Genomic DNA, 19934 nt, shown 5'->3' on the forward strand with positions numbered 1-19934 from the left:
ACGCTAGTCTACAGTAAAGTACTTTCTAAGAGATCCAGCTACGGGTTGTCAACTGCACTCTAGATCAATCTCAGTCCCTCTACTAGCAGCGGGCATTCGGAACATTTTCATGTTCCTGGTACGATTGTGTTCCTGGTGGCGTTGTTCCTGGTACGGAACCTGTTCCTGGTGCGATTTTGTTCCGGTCGTGTCCAAAGTAGTACGGCGCATAGATGACACGGGTACGACGTTCGTACTCGTGTTTATGGTACCAACCACAGACAGACGAGAGGTTGCGTACTCGTGTTTGTGGTACCAACCACAGACAGACGAGAGGTTCAGATTGGAGGGAGGGACGTAGGCTGGTTTGCGCGCTCTCTCTCTCTCTCTACACACACACATACACACACACACACACACACAACACACACACACACACAGTAATAGTAACATGACCAGGAACTTGTTCCTGGTGGAGGTTCCAGGTACTAGTTCCTGGTTGAGCTATGTTCCTGGTGTTACTGTTCTCGATAACCAAAACCCGTGCGGCACTACCCTCTACGTGTGAAGTGAGTGCTTTACCAACTGAGCTATCAGAACCCCCAAACTTATAAAAATGATATTATAAGATCAGCTAATAATGAATAAAAGTGCGATGTATAAAAACTCCTATTTCATTGGAAGAGGACTGAAAACATACCTTGAGTAAATGATCTTCTAGTTTCAGAGAGACGGCATCTTATTTTCAAGTCTAAATATATGTTGGTCGTCAATAAAGACTATCTATACTCCATACACTTTTTTACGTCCCATAATTCTTAGAATCTGCCTATAGATCCTGCTACTAAAATAGTTATGCCACCTTATGATTCAATATGTAACTTATTCATTACTTTTCCTCCAAAGGACTGATTCCATACACACTTCCAAGGATTTAGGAACCCGAAAAGTAGAATGTGTGACAAAATGACTTTTCTTCCCTTTTATAATCCACAAAATTGTTATCAATTTGAAAAAGAAATTTTAAAAAATTTTAGTTTAATAAAACTTAAATTAAATACCTATCAAATTAAAATGAGATATATTCAAAATAAAACTGCAACTCATTCAAGACCTTTAACGGGGTAAACAAAACAAGCAACTTGCAAGCGATAAGACCTGAATAATTTGGGAGGATCTATCATTTCTCAGTAAAGAATAATTGTTGAATATTACTTTGAACCCCATAAATTAAAATTTTCGTGACCATTCAGTTGCACTGAACCCAAAGAGAAAAAAAAATGCTTTCTTTTAATTTAGATAAATTTTGTTCTACTTAAGCCTTGCCAACTACAATTTTTCATATTAAAAATATATCATATTTTTATTTCAAATACAATGCAATAGTTAGTTTACCTAATACGACCCAAATATCATGTCAGCAGACGGCTTGAGGCGCAGCCAATGTTAATGTATAGCCTGATAATAGGCTCACTAGGACTTATATTTTGATGTCATTTTTCAGGCTTTAGCAGCCTGTGAGTTGTTAGTTTTGCTTATTAAGGAAACAAGAGATCCCATTGGTTGAACTATTGAATACAACTCGTGAATTGTTTTCTTTTGTGACCAAAGACTTGTCTTTTTATGTATTTATTTGGTCAGTGTCCAGCTTTGAGTTTACGAAAGATACGCTCTACAACAGGAGGATATGAATATCATTTGATAATTTAAGTCCCATCCTCATAATGCAACATTCCTCTCACCCTTTGAATGAATCAAAATAGAAGAAAACCAAACCATTTTAATAGAAGCTTTCGCTTTTTGCTTCAGTTAATAGCAATATACTGTATTTTTATAAATTTTCTCATAATTGCATATTAGCAACTTCTTGCTGGACGGATTGCTTGTAACTACTCTGATGATGTGAACCTTATAAAACATAAATTACTAAATTAAGCACCTCTTGGCAGCCACATCAGATGCAATTGCTAAGGTATTCCATGACGAAATATAGATATTAATCCAAACAAATGTCTGATGTCAACAGGAATCATCCACTCACAAGTGAGAAAACTGGGGCCCTGACCCAGACCATCCCAGGTCACGGTGCAATCCCTTGACCACTCTGAGAAAAAGCTTCCCTACAACCCTATAAAGTAGTCCTTCAGAGCCACTCGGCTCATAGAGCTGGAGCTTATTTCAGATTCTATAGCATTAAACAGACAATAGCAATTGCTTGCTACCCTTTGGATAGGACACTAAATATGTTCCATAAAATCAAACAGACCCAGCTACCCATTCACTGCTTGGTTCTGGACTAAATTTATCAAGAATGCTGATTAAAATACAAATATGGCTGTTTGAAATTCGAAAATGGGAAAAATAAACTCCAGATCATGAACAGCGACAAAAGGTGTGGATGTTATTCTCTCTCGAGTTCACCACACATTTGTCGATTTAGTATCCATATGAACTCGGTCTGACTAAAAACATTTTTAAAATTTTGACCAGAAAATCCATCCCTCAAATATCGATTGATAAAAGCGGCCCTCATCTTGCCAAAAACTGTCAACTTTAATGAAGTACCAGGTTTGAGAGTTTTTGGCAATATGATAGTCATTTTAATCTTTGGATATTTGAAGGACGAGTTTTCAGTCCAAAATTTTAAATACATGTTTTTTTACAGAGTATTGCACAACAGGGAAAGCCCAAACATCAACATCATTCATCTTTTTCAATATAATGAAGACTAAATTATACCTTCTCTTTGTTTTTCACTTGTTGCATATTACCAAAATTGAATTCTAAAAATAGAGTGAATTTGTGTCTTCTTTTGATATTCATAAAAAAAAAACAAAAACACATGGGTATCATGTGAAAAAAACATGTCTTACCCATCTGTTTGCAAATTGCCTTTCAATCGTTACAACTAATGTTTTTTTGAAAAGTTGATTCATATTTCTAAAAATGAGTTCTTACTTCAGGACAGATTTGGGAGTCTCTCTTATCACTGACAATTTTAGCATGTTTAATTATGGCGGTGTCGTATCCACCATCAGCATAGACGAGTCTTTCCGGGGCATAATTCACAGCACGATCCTGAAAAATTTAAACAAAGACAACACTGAAATTAGAATATAAATTTTAAAAAACAACAACAACAATAAAAATGATAATAATAATAATAATAATAATAATAATAATAATAATAATAATAATAATAATAATAATAATAATAATAATAATAATAATAATAATAATAATAATAATAACAATAATAATAACACATTAAGGTCATATCAGCACCAGTAAAAACGAAGAAAATGGGATAGTCAAAAGTTCTAGAATTACAATTAAAGTAGGCCAAGAAAAGGTAAGACAATGGGGAATTTGTTCAAATAGGAAACAGATGTAAATTCCAAGAGCACACCATCAAAGTACTTAGTTTGAGATCACCTAAAAGTTTCATCCAGACACAACCACAGGGCCCAACTAAGAGGGATACACTCAAATGTTTACAAATCATATATAAAATGTAAACAAAACAATACAGTGCATAACCGAGAAATGATTTACAAGACAAAAGACATCATCTACCAAAGCTCTAACAATACATTTGACTGTTTCCCTCCCAGCTTGGGTATCCAGCCAGGACCTGGACAAAACCAAGTAATTTCATTCCAAGACAAAGACAGAAAGCATGTTGGAAATAAAGGGGAATAAAGACACAGTAAGTGCCTCTCTGCCCACTATGGGAGGTAGGAACCCCATCCAGCTCCAAAGGTGAGTGCCATGCCACAAGACGATGTAGCCACACATAAAGAGAAGTAGAAGATGACGAAGAAGAAGAAGAAGAAGAAGTAGAAGATGACGAAGAAGAAGAAGAAGAAGAAGAAGAAGAAGAAGAAGAAGAAGAAGAAGAAGAAGAAGAAGAAGAAGAAAGACAAAGAAGTAGAAGAAGGAGAAGAATATGAAGATGAAGGTGGAGAAGATGATGATTTATATTAGTTCATTTCAACACAGGGTGCTATAGAAATTTTTTTTTTTTTTAATAGAGCATTTATATAAAGCAATATCCCCTAAACATGCTCAAAGCGCTTTGTTATAATAGATAATAAAATTATGCACTTACCTTGACAAATTCAACAGTTCTTGTGACATCCATTTCACTCATGTACAGCTTGCACCCCCAGGACAGCACAGCAAACATGCGGTTACTGGGTATTCTCTTGGACGGACTGATAATGTGACGTCGCAAGCAACTTTCAGCTACAGCTCTCAACTTGTTAATTTGGTATTTATAAGCACACGGATGGTAAAGGAATACAATCGCTCCATGCTGCGTATAAAATAATTGGCAAATGAATAAATAGATAAATAATATATAAATAATTAAATAAATAAACAAATAAAAAAAATGTAAAAGAAATAAATACATAAATAAATAAATAAATGATAAATAAATTAAAAATGCTAACAATTTTTGTATAGTTCACTACAAAATAAATGTTTATGAAAAAATTTCCTTTGGCTTTAAATGGAGGGGGAGGGGGGGGGGGGGGGGGGGGGGGGGGGTTCAGAAGAAAAAAATCTGGATCTCATTCCAGTAAATAAAAATGTCAATTTAACCCAAGAGTCATATATTCAGGGACGGCTGGTAATAATGGGCAGGGTGGGCAAATACCAGCCTGTTTTTTCAAGTTATATGCTGTATTACCAGGTCCGAAATAATCAAATCTAAATTAGATAATTTCAAAAGTTACTACTTAAAATTGATACTTTGTACTGAAATCAATTTGTGTGTATTTTTGATAGATTGCGAATCACCATGCATCCCGTAATACATAAACCAGGATACGCTCCTGTTCTTTTTATCACCCCCCCCCCCTCCCCCCCAACCACTCCACTCCACTCCGCCCACATCGTCATCTCATCGTCACGTCGCCTGACGGTGATTTTGCTGTCTGGCCTCTCTAGTACTAGGTCGGGCTAATTCAATGAGCCACCTTATTAACCAGTGTACACTAAATAGAGATTTTGGCAAACGAACTTTTTCTTATTTATTGCCTTACTTGTGCTGGGAAGGTTCCAGTATTGAATTAAATTTATTAATTTACTAATATTATATCAATTTAGTATTAGTTTGTGTTGTTTTAATATATTTGTTTATCCATTTAAATTATTTCTTTTTTTTCCCCTCGTTTTCTTTAGTGTTTCTCAAAACTCATTTATTTAAATTGTTTTCTTATTTGTTTGTTGTTGTTGTTGTTGTTTTTTGTTGTTGTTTTTTGTTTTGTTTTTTAACAAATTAATTTGTTAATTCTTTTTTTTTTTATTATTCTTAAAGTAATTACCGCTGTATTTTTATTGCCAGACTAAATATTTTTGCAAAACAATGTAATTTTCTATTGTATTCCTCTAATAAAACAAAACACTTTTATTCAAAAGTCACGACTAAATAAATATATAAAATACAACCACCATTTTGGTTTTCTCAACAATTGAATTAGTATACGAGAAATACTCTTCTGAGTAAGGAGATAGTTGAATTCTAAGTTATAGAGGAAATACGGAAGGGTGGGCAGATTCCGTACTTGCCCGTCCTGAAGCTAATACATACATAAGATGGTTCGCGATGAAGAGGTGGGAAGCAAGGGATTGGTTGGGTAAGGAGCAAAGATAACACGGTAATTATTGTGACGATAGTCAAACGAATACATGAGGAGAGATTGGTAACATTATTTTGTCTTAATTATATTGTATGAAGTATTGGCGAAAGCCTAATATTAAATAAACGTTGTTTTTGTTTGTCTTATTTTGACTATGGAACTGATACTGATACTTGTCATAGCAGACCTGCCTACTTTAGATAGGAAAATAAAAATCGTAGTTTTCAGGGCTAATAAAATCGTAGATATTTTAACTACCCTTTAAAAAATCACCGGAATTTTCGTCTGTTTTGATAGATATCAAATTTTAAAAAACGAGAAAAAATAATTGGAAACATAATAATGATGGTGATGGTAGTATAGTGGTAGCGGTGGTGGTAGTAGTAATGATGATGGTAATATTATTATTATTATTATTATTATTATTATTATTATTATTATTATTATTATTATTATTATTATTATTATTATTAATATTATTATTATTATTATTATTATTATTATTATTATTATTATTATTATTATTAATATTATTATTATTATTATTATTATTATTATTATTATATTATTATTATTATTATTATTATTATTATTATTATTATTGTTATTATTATTATTATTATTATTATTATTATTATTATTATTATTATTATTATTATTATTATTATTATTATCATTGTTATTATTATTGTACGTATTGGTGGTATTACTATTGTTGTATTTTTTTTTGGTGGTTATTAATGGTATCAGTTTATTGTTTGGTCCCATTTGCCATTATTTTCCACTTTCATGTATGTGGTCATCAAATTGTATGATTAATTGGCGAAAGCCTAAGATTGAATAAATTTTGTAATATCGTATGGTAACCATCATTGTCGACGACATCGTCGTTGTCATCATATATCATCATCATCATCATCATCATCATCATCATCATCATCATCATTAAACAACAACAACAATATTAACAACAAGTACAACAATAGAAATAAAAAACAATATCAACATCACCATACAATTTCCGTCATCGTCTCCACAACTATCATTCTAACCAACAGCACCACCAAAACCACTACCATAATTACCCCTCACCGCCTCGTCTTCCTCCTCCTCCTCCACCACCACCACCACCGCTACCACTATTCCAACCACTACACCACCGGCACAATCATTCTGACCACCAAGACAGCAGTAAAAATTATGCAATTTGAGCTCTGAATGAAACTCGAGTCATATCGCTGTTGTTGCTTCTCCATGAAAACTTTAAGGTTACTACGTACTACTGAAAACCAGAAATATGTAAAAGCAATATTAATATCGCCGTTGAGGGATTAAAGCATCTCTTTAATTTTTCGAGTGAAGGAAATGGACTTGTATTGTCAAGGTGTTGTCGCATTATGTCTCGTCGCTTTATTTTTTAGTTGTATTCTCTTTCGTGATTCATTTTTGATTACGTTTGGAATAATTAAAATCTACTGGTATTGTCATTTCATTGTGAATGTGATTATTGGTGGTTGAAATATTTTTTGTTTAAAGGCGAAAAAAAAAATCAAAAAAAATTTTTATTAAAAAAAAAACAAAAAAATTTAAAAAAAAAATTATATATATCATATATATATATATATATATATATATATATATATATTATATATATATATATATATATATATATATATATATATATGACCGAATCCTCTTTGCCCAACCACTGTAAATAGGCTAGAACCGCCACTGCATATATTGTACTAAACATTACATTTTCATCGGAATCTATATCACTCTTTCACAACACCATTGTGGAGCATTGGATCACAAATATACCATATATTTCATAAATGTATAATTTAAATTCAAATTTACCTCCAATGAATGCAGCCATCGCTGTGGAGGTACATAACGATATTCTCCATATTTGGGCCATATGGGGCGATGGGGCCCACTGAAAATAATTAGTAGAAGAGAAAACTTTTGATAAAGAATGAAAATAAAATCAACAGCCCACATTGTCGAGTCAATTAAAAAGTTAAAATGGTCAAGTCCTTGTTAAAGTTCCATTCTGACTTCATTAAACAATGGCAACATTCTATCAAACATGGGACTGCATTTTCTGAAATAACTTTCATTCAAAATGTCTAACTTTTAAAAATATTGCCATTTACTCTTTTTATAATAAAACACTGCAAAATTCTCTGGCCTTCAAACTTCAGTCCTAATTTCATTGATCTCCTTTACATTTTGGGACCTTCTTCCCCTCAGTTTTCCTCATTCTCTTCAGTCCTTAACCAGCCCCCTTGGGAAGTGACTTTCCATTGTAAAACAGAGAATGCCAAAGAATCATGGCAAATTGTTGCAATCTACAAATAAAATTCTTCAAACATTCAAACTTATTGACCTGGCTCCACCATATTGAACAAAACGGACGATGCAAATTATCTTTAATATAATCACAACTCTCTTGTTACTTACCAAGCCATGATTTTTAGCATTATCTAATTTCACATCCAGGCCACTCAGGCAGGTAATGAATAAAAAAATCATATCATTCAGGAAGGAATCAGAATTTTACAAAAGCCTAAACTGCATGATTTCCACCTTTCTTCCATGAATTGTCACCTTAAAATGCTTTAGAATTGATGTTGTGCACTTCATTTTCGTCGCACACAAAGTTCTTACTACAATAGTTTCCTCCAAAATTGTGGGCAAAAAAATGTGTTTGTATCTACTGATGAAATCTGTATAAATGGCAGGTCATCTTCAAGTATCCAAAATAAGGTACTTTAGTTTTCCACAGCTTTCCATTTCTGTTTCTGTGCTGTCTAATGAGCAGATTCAATTTTGTTTTTCAACAGAGAAAATACTGTTACTAGTCAGGTGCTCATTTTACACTTAGGGTATGGCCAAAAAATTGTAAGGAGTTAACGTTGTGCCACCCATTTTAAACCCAAAACCTAGACATAAACTGAATAAAACACCACTTGACGATAAAGCCTCCATAATTACTGTAAGGTTCCTTACCTAAGGACACAACCACGGATGCCCTTTGCTAAAATAAAAAAAGCTTGAACAATTTTCTCGTAAAGACCAAATAAGAAAATATTTCTTGCAAAGCTTGTCTTCAACAAGCGCTATCACCCTTAAATCATAGAAAAGGATACACATCCATCTCGCTTCCCCTAAACTGTTGCCTTTAAATTAAATAACCAATACTTTCATCACCGACTTCAAGGCCCGACTGACATGGGCCCGCAACCAATGAGGACGCAGCTGAAATACAACCAGACCATTGGTTTCTTCAGCGCCAACCATACAGAAAAATCAACTCACCAATACTGAGCAAGGAAAGCCGGAATGCAAGGGACAGAGTTTTGAAATCATTGTCACCCATCTCATCACTATTCATTCTTAACATAGCTGGATGGAGTGACAAATCAAGACACCATACAGTAGAAAAATGGATGCCAAAAAAAAAGAATTTTCATAATATTTATCCTCGGATTTTAAACTTTTAACTTTGAACGAGAAACGTACCTTGTGGGAAGGTCCTCGTCATATGTAATACTTCTATTATAACAAATATGCCACGGCTGAAATAAAGAAAAAAAAAGTTTGATATTAAATTTGGTACTTGAGTGATTGAGAGAGAGAGAGAGAGAGAGAGAGAGAGAGAGAGAGAGAGAGAGAGAGAGAGAGAGTGTTTGTTTATGTGTGTGTCTATATGAATGTATCTGTGTGTCTAAGTGTGAGCTTGTATGCGTTGTTTTGTCTTCGATAGTTAAAATTTTCTAAAACCTATGTAAATACAGATCAAAAAGCTTATATTCAATCATAGGTAGTTTCTTCTTTTACATACTTATATCTTTAAAGGAAGGTTTACAACGGGCTGCCTTTTTCTTTTCTTTTTTTTTTCCAATTTCAATATAAATTTTTCTCAAAACGGCTTTTGTGACAAAGCTTGCAACTGAAATATTAATATAAATAGGATCAAAATTTGTCAAAAAAACAAAGAAAAAAAGACTTACCATCTCGGTTTCTAAATCACAATGGTAATAAGGTGTTAGCTCTGTAATATTCTGAAATCAAAGCAGAATTACATGAAAAAACAACCAAAAAATATTTGAGAACGTGTCAGATAGTATTGTTAATGCCTTTATATTTTGGTTTTAAAAAAAGACCAATCATAGCAGTTGATGAAAACCATGTCAAAATTATGTATTGCGATATTAGGATTATCAGTTCTTATTTTAAAGTTTTTATCCACCACAATATCTTTGCTTTTATTCTGATTGGAGGGGGGGGGGGGGGGGGGGGGGAGTCAATGAAAAATTGCCTGCACATGGCACACTATCTATACATTTTATCAAGACCACCATTCGTATAATTCGGATTAAAACAAATATATATATATATATATATATATATATTATATATATATATATATATATATTAAAATATATATATATATATTAATATGGTATAACATGATATAAACTTATGTACATATGTGCAACAATAGCTTAACACTTTTACATGCTAAATTACTTTTGCTTAACAATGTGTTAGAGTCAAGAATTTTATATCACCTAAAAGAGCATTTATTAAACCACATGTATGCTGAGTTATATTGATTTGTTGTTGTTTTTAAGGGTTTTACGGCGCTTGCAAAACATTAAGGTCATATCAGCATCAGTAAAAAGGAAGAAAATGGGATAGTAAAAAGTTCTAAAATGACAATTAAAGCAGAGTTGTATTGCAATCTGTCATTTTGACAGTGTGGATGGCGAACATTTTTGTAAGACAACTTGATATTTTGACTTCGGAAATGATGCAAAGAAGCAATTAAAAAGAATGTTACTTAAATACTTGTATTTCAAATAATCGACTGATCAAGATGACTCTCAATTCTTAGGATTGAGGTCCCAGGTTTAAAACTAAATGGCAAGTCAGTGCTCATCCTAATTGATCGACATTTGAAATAAAAAATTTCTAGTCAAGACAAGGAGGGTGTATTTTTGGCAGATTAAGGCAGCTTTGTCCACTTCACACTTAAGTGACTGAAATAAACAGAGCCTGGTGATAGAACAGAGAGGCAAACGAGGCAGGGCTCTGGCAAGTGTACAGTTGCAGATTTATACTTTGGATACCTCCCTTTATAACTATCTGTATATTAATATTGTTATGCATTGTTAAATGGTTAAAAATATTGTTAAACTTTGTTAAATTGTTGCTAATCAAGAAACCAGAATCTTAAATTTTTTATGAGAAAAATATCAAAAACAAGTTATTTTGAAGAAAAACATAAAATAAAAGATGAATTGTAACATGCAGTGTTTCACTTAATTATGACATCGATGATTTGTGTCATTTCTAATTTTTTATTTTGAAAAGTAGCATAAAGCTGTTTGGCTATATATTTTTTTGATGTTCCAAACTGTGTCATCTTCTTCAAGATTTGTCTGATGCAGTGATATAAAAGCAATTGTTCATATCTTGTATTGCACACCTTTCTCCCTACGTTGTTTGTTTTTAAGGGTTTTACGGCACTTGCAACACATTTAGGTTTTATCAGTGCCAGTAAAAAGGAAGAAAATTGGATAGTAAAAAGTTCTAGAATTACAGTTAAAGCACACAAGAGAAAGTAAGACAAAGGGGAACTGGCAACAAATAGGGATCAGATGTAGATTCCAAGAGCATACCACCAATGTACTTAGTTTGAGATCACCTATAAGTCTCATCGGGACACAAGCACAAAATCCAACAAGAGGAATACACTCAAATGCTTACATTATACATTAAAAATAACAAATATAATAATACATAACAGAGAGATGATTTACAAGGAAAAAAAAATATCATCTCCCAAAACAATAACTATGCATTTGACTGTTTCCCTCCCAGCCAGGACTCCAACCAGGGCCAGGAAAAAACCAAGTAATCTCATTCCAAGACAAAGACAGAAAGCATGTTGGAAAACAGATTTGGGGGATAGAAGACAGAGTATGTACCTCCCTGCCCGCTATGGGATGTAGGATCCCTACCCAGTTTCTCCCTACGCCCTACGTAGCCAATGAAGCTCTCTCAATACACCCAATGCACTTTATTTCTTCTCTTACTGTGAATAAGTTTAGCAGCATCCGTCTAACCCACTTCAGGGATTTTATTGTAACTTTATTGCACTTTTACCCAGATAGTCCCAGGTTCGAGCCCCATTTCAGGCACTTTCGTTTTTTTTTCCCTTGGCCAAGATTATTAACCCCCAACTTGCTCACTTTTGGTCAACAGGGGTGATTCCTTTTGACATCAGACATCTTGTTTTATGGATTCTCAATATTCCTTCATGGAAATGCCTAGACGACGGTGTCAAAATTAATCCATGGCGGAAGACAGAATTTTTTTTTTTTCATTCATATGTTAAGCAAAAGAAAATTACAATAGTCTAATTTCAATAAATTAGATGAATTGACTCGCAAGGCAGAGATTGCATCCAGATGCCTAACACTAGGTACTTGTCTAATTTCCGTGTATCCTAAAGATATGACAAACTTGACTGAATCAATCAATGCAAACAAAATTTAAAAGTTCATCCATTTCAAAAAGCTTATCTGTGTAAGCATTCAAGTCGAAAATCAAGTTCTTGACACTCACAGCAGGATTCCTTTCCCCATGACATGTATACTCTTCAGTGGATTCGGGATCCCAGTCAATATTGAGGAAGTGCTGAAATGGTTAAAAAAATAAATTTTTTTAATTAAATTAAATTCAATTTTTTTTTTAATTATGATTTTAAAAGGTGTAAGGTGGGGTTGGCAAAACAAATCATATTTATAATATATTATAGTATATTAGTATATTATTATAGTATATATAGTATATTATACTTGTAACCAACAAATAATGCAAATGTTGCTGCTTGAAACGCGAAGAAATAAATAACAATAATAAAAGGGAGTAGATGTCTCAATGTAATTTACAAAGTTTGATGATCAAGACATTTTGTTTTAACCCTTGTCTTGTCACCAAAACGCGGTGAATGAGACACGATGACTGAGACACGATGAATGAGACACTAAAGACACAAAAGGGTGATCAGAGAATGGGCTTGTTAAGAAAAATAAGCAAAACGATGATGGAACTGAAAATAGACTGCTCCTTAGTAAAGAAAAGTGAGTTATAATAAAATATAATAATTTTTGTATTTATATACAATGGAGCTCAGGTATAACTAGAGAAAAAAAAAAAAAAAATTTATTCTCTATTGTCTTCTGGCACTTTTCTACTCACTTCATATCTTGTTACCAACATAAGTGCCTGCTCCACTCACTTTTCTGAATTAAAAATTCACCCCATACACCGGAGCATACTCAATGTCTCAATCGTTTCTATGTTATATGTTTGTGTTGAGAATATTGGCTATTAAGCTTAACTGCTGGTCAAAATTACTTCGCGATGGTGGTGTGCGAACGAATCGGCGGTCTCAAGAAGTGGGTGAGAGAGGGATCTAGAAATGACTTGGGTTTGAAACGAATATTTTTGTGTTCGTGGATAGCTCACACGGTAGAGCCACGCTCTCACCTGCCAGGCGGAGTTGTCGTACCAATAAGGTCGCAGGTTCAAACCCCACCACCGCCGCGAAAAAAAATTTTTTATTCTCTATTGTCTTCTGGCACTTTTCTACTCACTTCATATCTTGTTGTTATAACTAGAGACTCTGTTCCAAGCAAAAATACTTGTTATTCCCCACTTCTCATTATTCCCAATTTTCAAAGGAAACAATAAATTCATCCTAATGACTCAAAGGTTACTACGTATTTAGTCTAGACTAGATGGAGCATGAGAATCAATCTAAAATGCTTTGTGTAGACTACACACTTAGTAGCTAGCTAGAGGCAACCATGAGTTGGCTTACTACAACTACTTTCCTGAACTAGCATGGCTGTGTTCATTCAGAATACTACTACCCTCTACAAACTACTAGTATATTGTGTAATCAAGTTAATTCCTTCTGCCCCAAGGCTTTATTGTCAATGCATCTAACAAATGGATGAATTTGTACCAGTTGAAAATTATGATAATTATTGAAAGATTATTCTTTTCGAGATTTTGTTATTCCATGTCTTTGGATCACATGAAGTCGTTAAAACAGCTCTTTTTTTCCAATAAAGAATTAGTTTTTTTTAAACAGGGATTTGAAAAAGTCTCATTCCTAGGTTCTCATTATTTCTGATGCTGTTAAACATGAAAGACCACTGTATAAAAAGTGTGCAATTAATTTTTTTTTAAAGTATCATGCAGTATGGACACTAAAAATACAATGGAATTAAAATATAAGATAGTGAAATGAAATCAAATAAAATTTTGCAAAACGTTTGTTATTAGTAGTCAGTGCGGAAGATGTTTTTAATTGAATGAATTCCATGTTGTGTGGGTGGTTTGTGATGATCAGGATGGGTCTGTTTTGCTGTTTTTGTTGTCAAATGGTCACTTGGTAACTTCCCACCCTTTAGATGTCTTGGACCTTGTTAACCACTTGTAATATGTATTCAGGATATTGGCAGTTCTGGAAGAAGTCGAGCATTTTATCCTTCTTTATTTTGAAGTCATCATCATCTTGGCAGATTCTTCGTAATCTAAGTAGCTGCGAAACTGGAATACAATCTTGTCATTTGGTTAGATGTGAAGATGGGTAGAGAAGGAAGCTGTGACTGTCTGTTTCTTGTAGTGGATAGACTTCTTGAGTCCACTTGGGGTTAGAGAGACAGTGGTATCAAGGAAGGCTTCATGAGATGTGGCTTTGTTAAAGGTGTATTTGATCTATTGGTCAAGCTGTTAAGGGCAGTGATGAATTGGTAGAGTTGGATTTGGTCATATTGTTGGTGCAGATGCAATCGTCATATATCTTCTGAAGAATTCTGAGTGTTGGCTGTATTATTGGGAGAAAAACTGTTGCTCCTGATGGCCCATAAACAAATCTGCATATGATGGATCTACTGTGGTGCCCATGGCTACTCCTGAGATTTGATGGAAAAATGGACTGCTGAAATCGACGTTTAAATTCGAGAACAAGGTGTCTGTTGATGAAATATTGGAATGCTCGAAATCCTTCTTGATAGGGATTGGAGGTGTATAGGCTTAGGACATCCATCATTAAATATAAGACTACATAGGAAGCTGGGGTCGAGGAAGATGAAGGGATCTAATGTCTCCAATTTTGCAATTTTTATCCTATTTACTCCCTATTCCTTACACACAAACACACACACACATACCCCTCACCTTTAAAAAAAACTTATATATCAACTGGTTTATTAATTATTCCAGTCTTTAAACAACATTTAAAGAAGGAATAAATTTCCCCCATCTCCCCCATCATGTTCCCAATACACACCTTGCCATCGTCACAATACTCATTTGGCACTCCCATTGGCACCCCACCATGGCGATCATCTTTGACAGCGGCAAACACTATCACAACTGTTATGTGGCAAACCAGTCCCAGTAAGTAAACTCCAGGCTTCTGCATTTTCTCCAAATATCCCTAAAAACATAAAAGGAAAATGAAACAAATGTAAGAATGTCATAATTAAACTCTAGGGTTCACAAAAGGAACATCAGACATTGCCATGCAAACCTGAAAGAAACTGCCTATATTACACTCATACGTTCAATCTTAAACCATTCCAGTATAGTTTGGGAGCAAAACTTACAATCTGATATAAAAGCAATTGAAGTTGAAGCTGTCAAGCACCGCACTGCAAGATTCACCTGTGACGATTAAGGCCTCCATACCAGCATAAAAGACACAATAACACAGCTTGGATGGATTCCCTTACAAGACAGAAGGGAAGAACAACAATTAACTCTCATGTTCAAAATTACAAACAAAATTACTGCTGTCTCACAACAACAACTAAACAAACAACCAAATCCATGCACTCAAAAGAAAACCCACTCAAAAATACAAAAATACCAATCAGCAAATTCAGTTTCAAATATTCCTTTGCACCCCGCACCATCAAAGACTGGAACGCACACCATTTGGAGGCCAACATTCAGCATCAAATGGCAGGTGCTGCTATGGAACTGTAAGGGGATAAGAAGGAAGGTAAGGTCAAGTAACAATTGGAGATGCAACATGAACTAAAGGAAAAGGTGACAACATGGAAAGAAGTTGAGAGGGCAGCCCAAAATTGGGTCTGATGGAGCAACGCCGTTGATAGCCTATGCTCCTGGAGAAGTGAAAGGTCTAAGAAGATACATTAATAAGGATTGGGGTGGAGGGAGGGGTTTCAGGGGGTCTCCTCCCTAAAATTAAACAATTAAATTTGGAGGATCACCAACCCCCTTCGTAAATGTCATTGTTGGCGGTTACAAAAACCAGTTTATCATTAACTGTAAGTTGCCATTGCTCTAAAAATTGACTGTCCCTCTATTTTTTTTTTTAGGGGGGGGGGGGGGGTGAAGCATTTTAAATTTGGCTTTCATCTAGATGTACCTATAAGGTCAGGTAGCAAAACGCAATTATGTTTAATTTTACACTGTCAAAGACAAACTTTTACGTTGGTTTGAGAGTATTTTCTTCACAAAAATAAGCCCATAAACAACAATCTCGGTCATTAGCCTGAAACAAATGTACGTTAGCTTTTACAATGTCACTTCCCCATTTTATATTTAGCAGCAAAAAACATCTGGCTAACAAAACAGGAATGAATGTGAGTGTGGCAACCGGTAAAGGGTAAATAATGATGGACCCAATGCCTATACACCCAATTAATATATAAATATCTAAAACTAAAAATATCACAACAGGCAGCTGCTTTATTTGCAGCCAAACTCAATTCGTCATTCGTTTTGTCCGACATATACTCATTTGCAGATCTGATAACCCACATTCATTTTTATTATGGCGAGACCTTCCAAAAGCTCCTCCTGCTAAGGGAAACAACTCAAATATTAACTCAACTAACCCTAAGAAAAAATAAAACCTCGTACCTTTAATTAACCCTAATGGGGAAAACAAACACTCTGGCACCTTTACTAAGACAAGACTAACCCTAATAGAAAACATAATCCTCCGACCTCACTCGAATTAATCCAAATAAAAAAAATTAAAAAATTAAAAAAACATTTGAAAAAACAAACCTAGGACTGCTTTCAATAGTTTCAATAATTAACAAAATATGTCAGAGGAAAACAAAACAATGGTCGTACCAGGAAAATTTTAACTTTCACTAAGCGTTCGATTAACAGACCTTCACATAGAAAATATTGCAGATCGAAGCTCCAAGAAATATACAATAATAATGTGAATTGAAATTGAATCTTACAATTACAGTTACAGCTTTAATCTGTTTTCGTTTAATAATCCGTTTATAATTAAATTGAAGCGTAAACTTAAATTTCAATTTCACATTGCAAATAGTGGCACGTCAGTTATGTCTAAAGAATTATGAACAAAGTTGGTAATTCTTCAAAATCGAACACGTATCTTCGTCTAAGCCTATTGGACTTTCGGCAGCCAGATTGATGATGATGATAAATACAGAATTGTCACTCACCTTGGCCTTGGTCTCCAGTCTCCAGTGATTAGAAAGATTTGAGGGTGGATAAATACTTCTCTTCTCTAGACTACACTCTAAAGGGAGAAATCTGATAATTTGTGGCGAAACAATGGCCTGCACAGCGTTTATGTCTACATTTTTGTAAAACTACGAACGGTCTCTGCTATCTCCACGATCCCATTCCCATCCAAATGCGTGAGGCGAGGGAATGAGGGGGTGTCAATGTAAACAAGACTCTGGGGAGATGAGTCGTCGAGCGTGATCACTTTTGAGTAAAATGCCAAACTAGCTATAGCAGGAGGCCAGATTCCTCGGCAGGAGGCCAAATACCACCAAACCCACATTAGCCTCGCGAAAACTCTTTAGATTTGTTAAACAATTTATTTCCCCCATTTTTTGAAGAAGAAGAAAGAAAATTAATTTAAAGGAACATTCGCTGTACTCACCTTAATCAAAACACAATTTCGCCATAGCAATTTGTCACTAGATTCTGTACATTTGTTGATATCGTTGAATTTTTCCTTTTAAACTTAAACAACATCATAGGTCACATTCTTGAGTTGTAATCAGCGCAACGAGAAAATAATGAATAATTGACTTGAGACTCAGAAGAAATGTCACATACAACCGAATTATCACGATGGAAATAAAAAGTTAATTCTAGAGATCTACACACCTGGAGAACTCCTCAACAAAAGTAACCTTTTTACAAATTAAAATGAATTTAACAGGCCCGTTTCAACGAACCAAGAATCCATTATTGCTCAGCATTTTCTTCACTATTACCAGTAAATGTGCTCGATCCCGAAGAACACTCTTCGTTCTGGTTGAACATGACAGCTGTAAACAAATAATCATTTCTTTCGTAACTTGGAAATCCACACAGCATTGCTTTTTGACAACAAATATGGACCTTTTGGGCGCGATTGCGTGATAGCAGAGATTCTATATATAGAAGCATTAGCAAATGAAATGTGTGGCGTTAGCACGTGTTGCATGTTAATATTTAGATTGCCGGTGAGGCTTTCCGGAAGCCAAATGAAATAAGTTTTACCGGTACCAAAGTAAAAAGATATAATGGGGAAAGTCAGAGGAGGCCAAAAAGTTGGTCACAGGAGGCCAAGTGGCCAAACCAAATTTTGGGAAGCCAAATGGCTTTGGAAAAGACCAAATTTCTCAAATTTGGCCACCAGGAGGCCAAACTAGCAACCCTGTGTGGTCGTGAGTCGTGAGTGACCGGCGACCGGCGTGACACCATAGCAGTTTTTTGTACGGGCGCGGAGGTGCTCTAAATGAACCCGATTTGTTTTGAATTTGTTTTTTGTTTGTTTTTGTTTTGTTTTGTTTTGTTTTGTTTGTTTTTTTTGGGGGGGGGTTGTGTTTTTTTTTTGTTTTTGTGTTTGTGTTTTTTTTTATTTACGATCATTCACGATCTGAAGATCGGTGACTTTATTAACCCAGTACTAAACGCTTGTTTTGTTGTGGTTTTTTATGTTGCTTTGTTGTTTGTTTTTTAATTTAGCAATTAAAATCGCCAAACAAGGGTAGCGTTTAACTCGTGTGTTGCCATGATTTCAGTGTACATAACAAAATTTAGTGAGTAGAGAAGTGCCCCAATACAATAAGCCCCAAAGAATAAAGACTTGCGGTGCAGGGGAGTTCCGCGGTGGATAGCGTCGATTGTAGAGCTTCCCTCTCGTCACCGTAAAAGTTTTTATTCTCGATTGTTTTCTGGCACTTTTCTGCTTACTTCATTTCCTGTTATATCAACAATAAGTCCCTGCTCCACTCACGTTCTCAATATCATTTATATAATATATATCATTTACGCTTAGTAGAGAGCTTAAAAAGATAGTCTGCGCTTGGCTAAGAAACTCACAAAATTGCCATCCGGAAGTATAACGGACCAGCACACAAAACTATGTGTAACCTTTAACGTTTATAGCCTGGTTAATACAGTTTAGTGAGAATTACTCACACACATGGATGGCAAAAAACAATAACAAAGGCCTGAGTGACGTCATATTCGTTCCATCTATATAGTAATAAAAAGCTCGCTGATGATTACCTCTGATATGGAGTTCACCAGTAGCAATCAATGTCCTGTAACTTTTTTTTATGCTTTACTGAACTGATTAACAATGATGATCATTCTCGACTGGGAGGATTAGTTATCAATATAGAGATCCATTTGGCATTTTAACTCTTTTTGTCAGCAATTCTGGTGTAAATGTGATTCGTCAAGACTCAAGAATCTTACACCCTCGCAAAGTTTCAGTTGTTTTGTTGTGGGTGTTTTTTTTTTTTTTGTGTGTGTGTGTGTGTGTGTGTGTGTGTGTGTGTGTTTTGTTTTGTATTTTGTTTTTTTTTTGTGTGTTTTTTTATTTGTTTTGGGTTTGTTTGTTTTTGTTTTTGTTTTTTGTTTTTTGTTTTTGTTTTTTGTTTTTTGTTTTTTCGTTTTTTGTTTTTTTTTTTTGTTATTTTTTTGTTTTTGTTGTTGTTGTTGTTGTTGTTGTTGTTGTTGTTGTTGTTGTTGTTATCGTTGTTGTTTTGTTTTGTTTTTTTGTTTTTGTTGTTTTTTGTTGTTGTTTGTTTTTTTAATTTTTTTTTTGCCAAGATGAGGGTCATTTAAATCGATCGATATTTGAAGGACGGCTTTTCTAGCCAACTTTTAAATTAATTTTTTTTCCAGCTCACGGCTGTTGACTGGTTAAATTATGGCTTTCAGAATCATGAATCTGTCTGACATGTT

At 34.4% G+C, this 19934-nt stretch overlaps 1 protein-coding gene across 4 annotated transcripts in view; it reads right to left on the reverse strand.

The window, feature by feature from the left end:
* The window catches only part of LOC144969067 (uncharacterized), a 32223-nt gene that overhangs the window by 4868 nt on the left and 7421 nt on the right, over positions 1 to 19934 (reverse strand). For 2 of the 4 annotated variants that reach the window (XM_078908075.1, XM_078908076.1), the window contains exons 2-8: positions 15010 to 15159; positions 12270 to 12341; positions 9647 to 9697; positions 9156 to 9211; positions 7488 to 7566; positions 4091 to 4297; positions 2938 to 3057 (exon numbers count right to left, since the gene is read on the reverse strand). In XM_078908075.1, the coding sequence (XP_078764201.1) occupies positions 2938 to 3057; positions 4091 to 4297; positions 7488 to 7566; positions 9156 to 9211; positions 9647 to 9697; positions 12270 to 12341; positions 15010 to 15144 (720 nt within the window). In that variant the 5' untranslated portion in view covers positions 15145 to 15159. Of the gene's footprint in view, positions 1 to 2937; positions 3058 to 4090; positions 4298 to 7487; positions 7567 to 9155; positions 9212 to 9646; positions 9698 to 12269; positions 12342 to 15009; positions 15160 to 17179; positions 17439 to 17628; positions 17870 to 19934 lie in introns of those variants that run through there. The other 2 variants (XM_078908074.1, XM_078908071.1) reach the window with 2 other exon arrangements.

The sequence above is a fragment of the Berghia stephanieae genome, chromosome 3 (assembly GCF_034508935.2).
Source record: "Berghia stephanieae isolate SIO BIC M18660-M18661 chromosome 3, UCSD_Bste_1.3, whole genome shotgun sequence".
Taxonomy (NCBI): domain Eukaryota; kingdom Metazoa; phylum Mollusca; class Gastropoda; order Nudibranchia; family Aeolidiidae; genus Berghia; species Berghia stephanieae.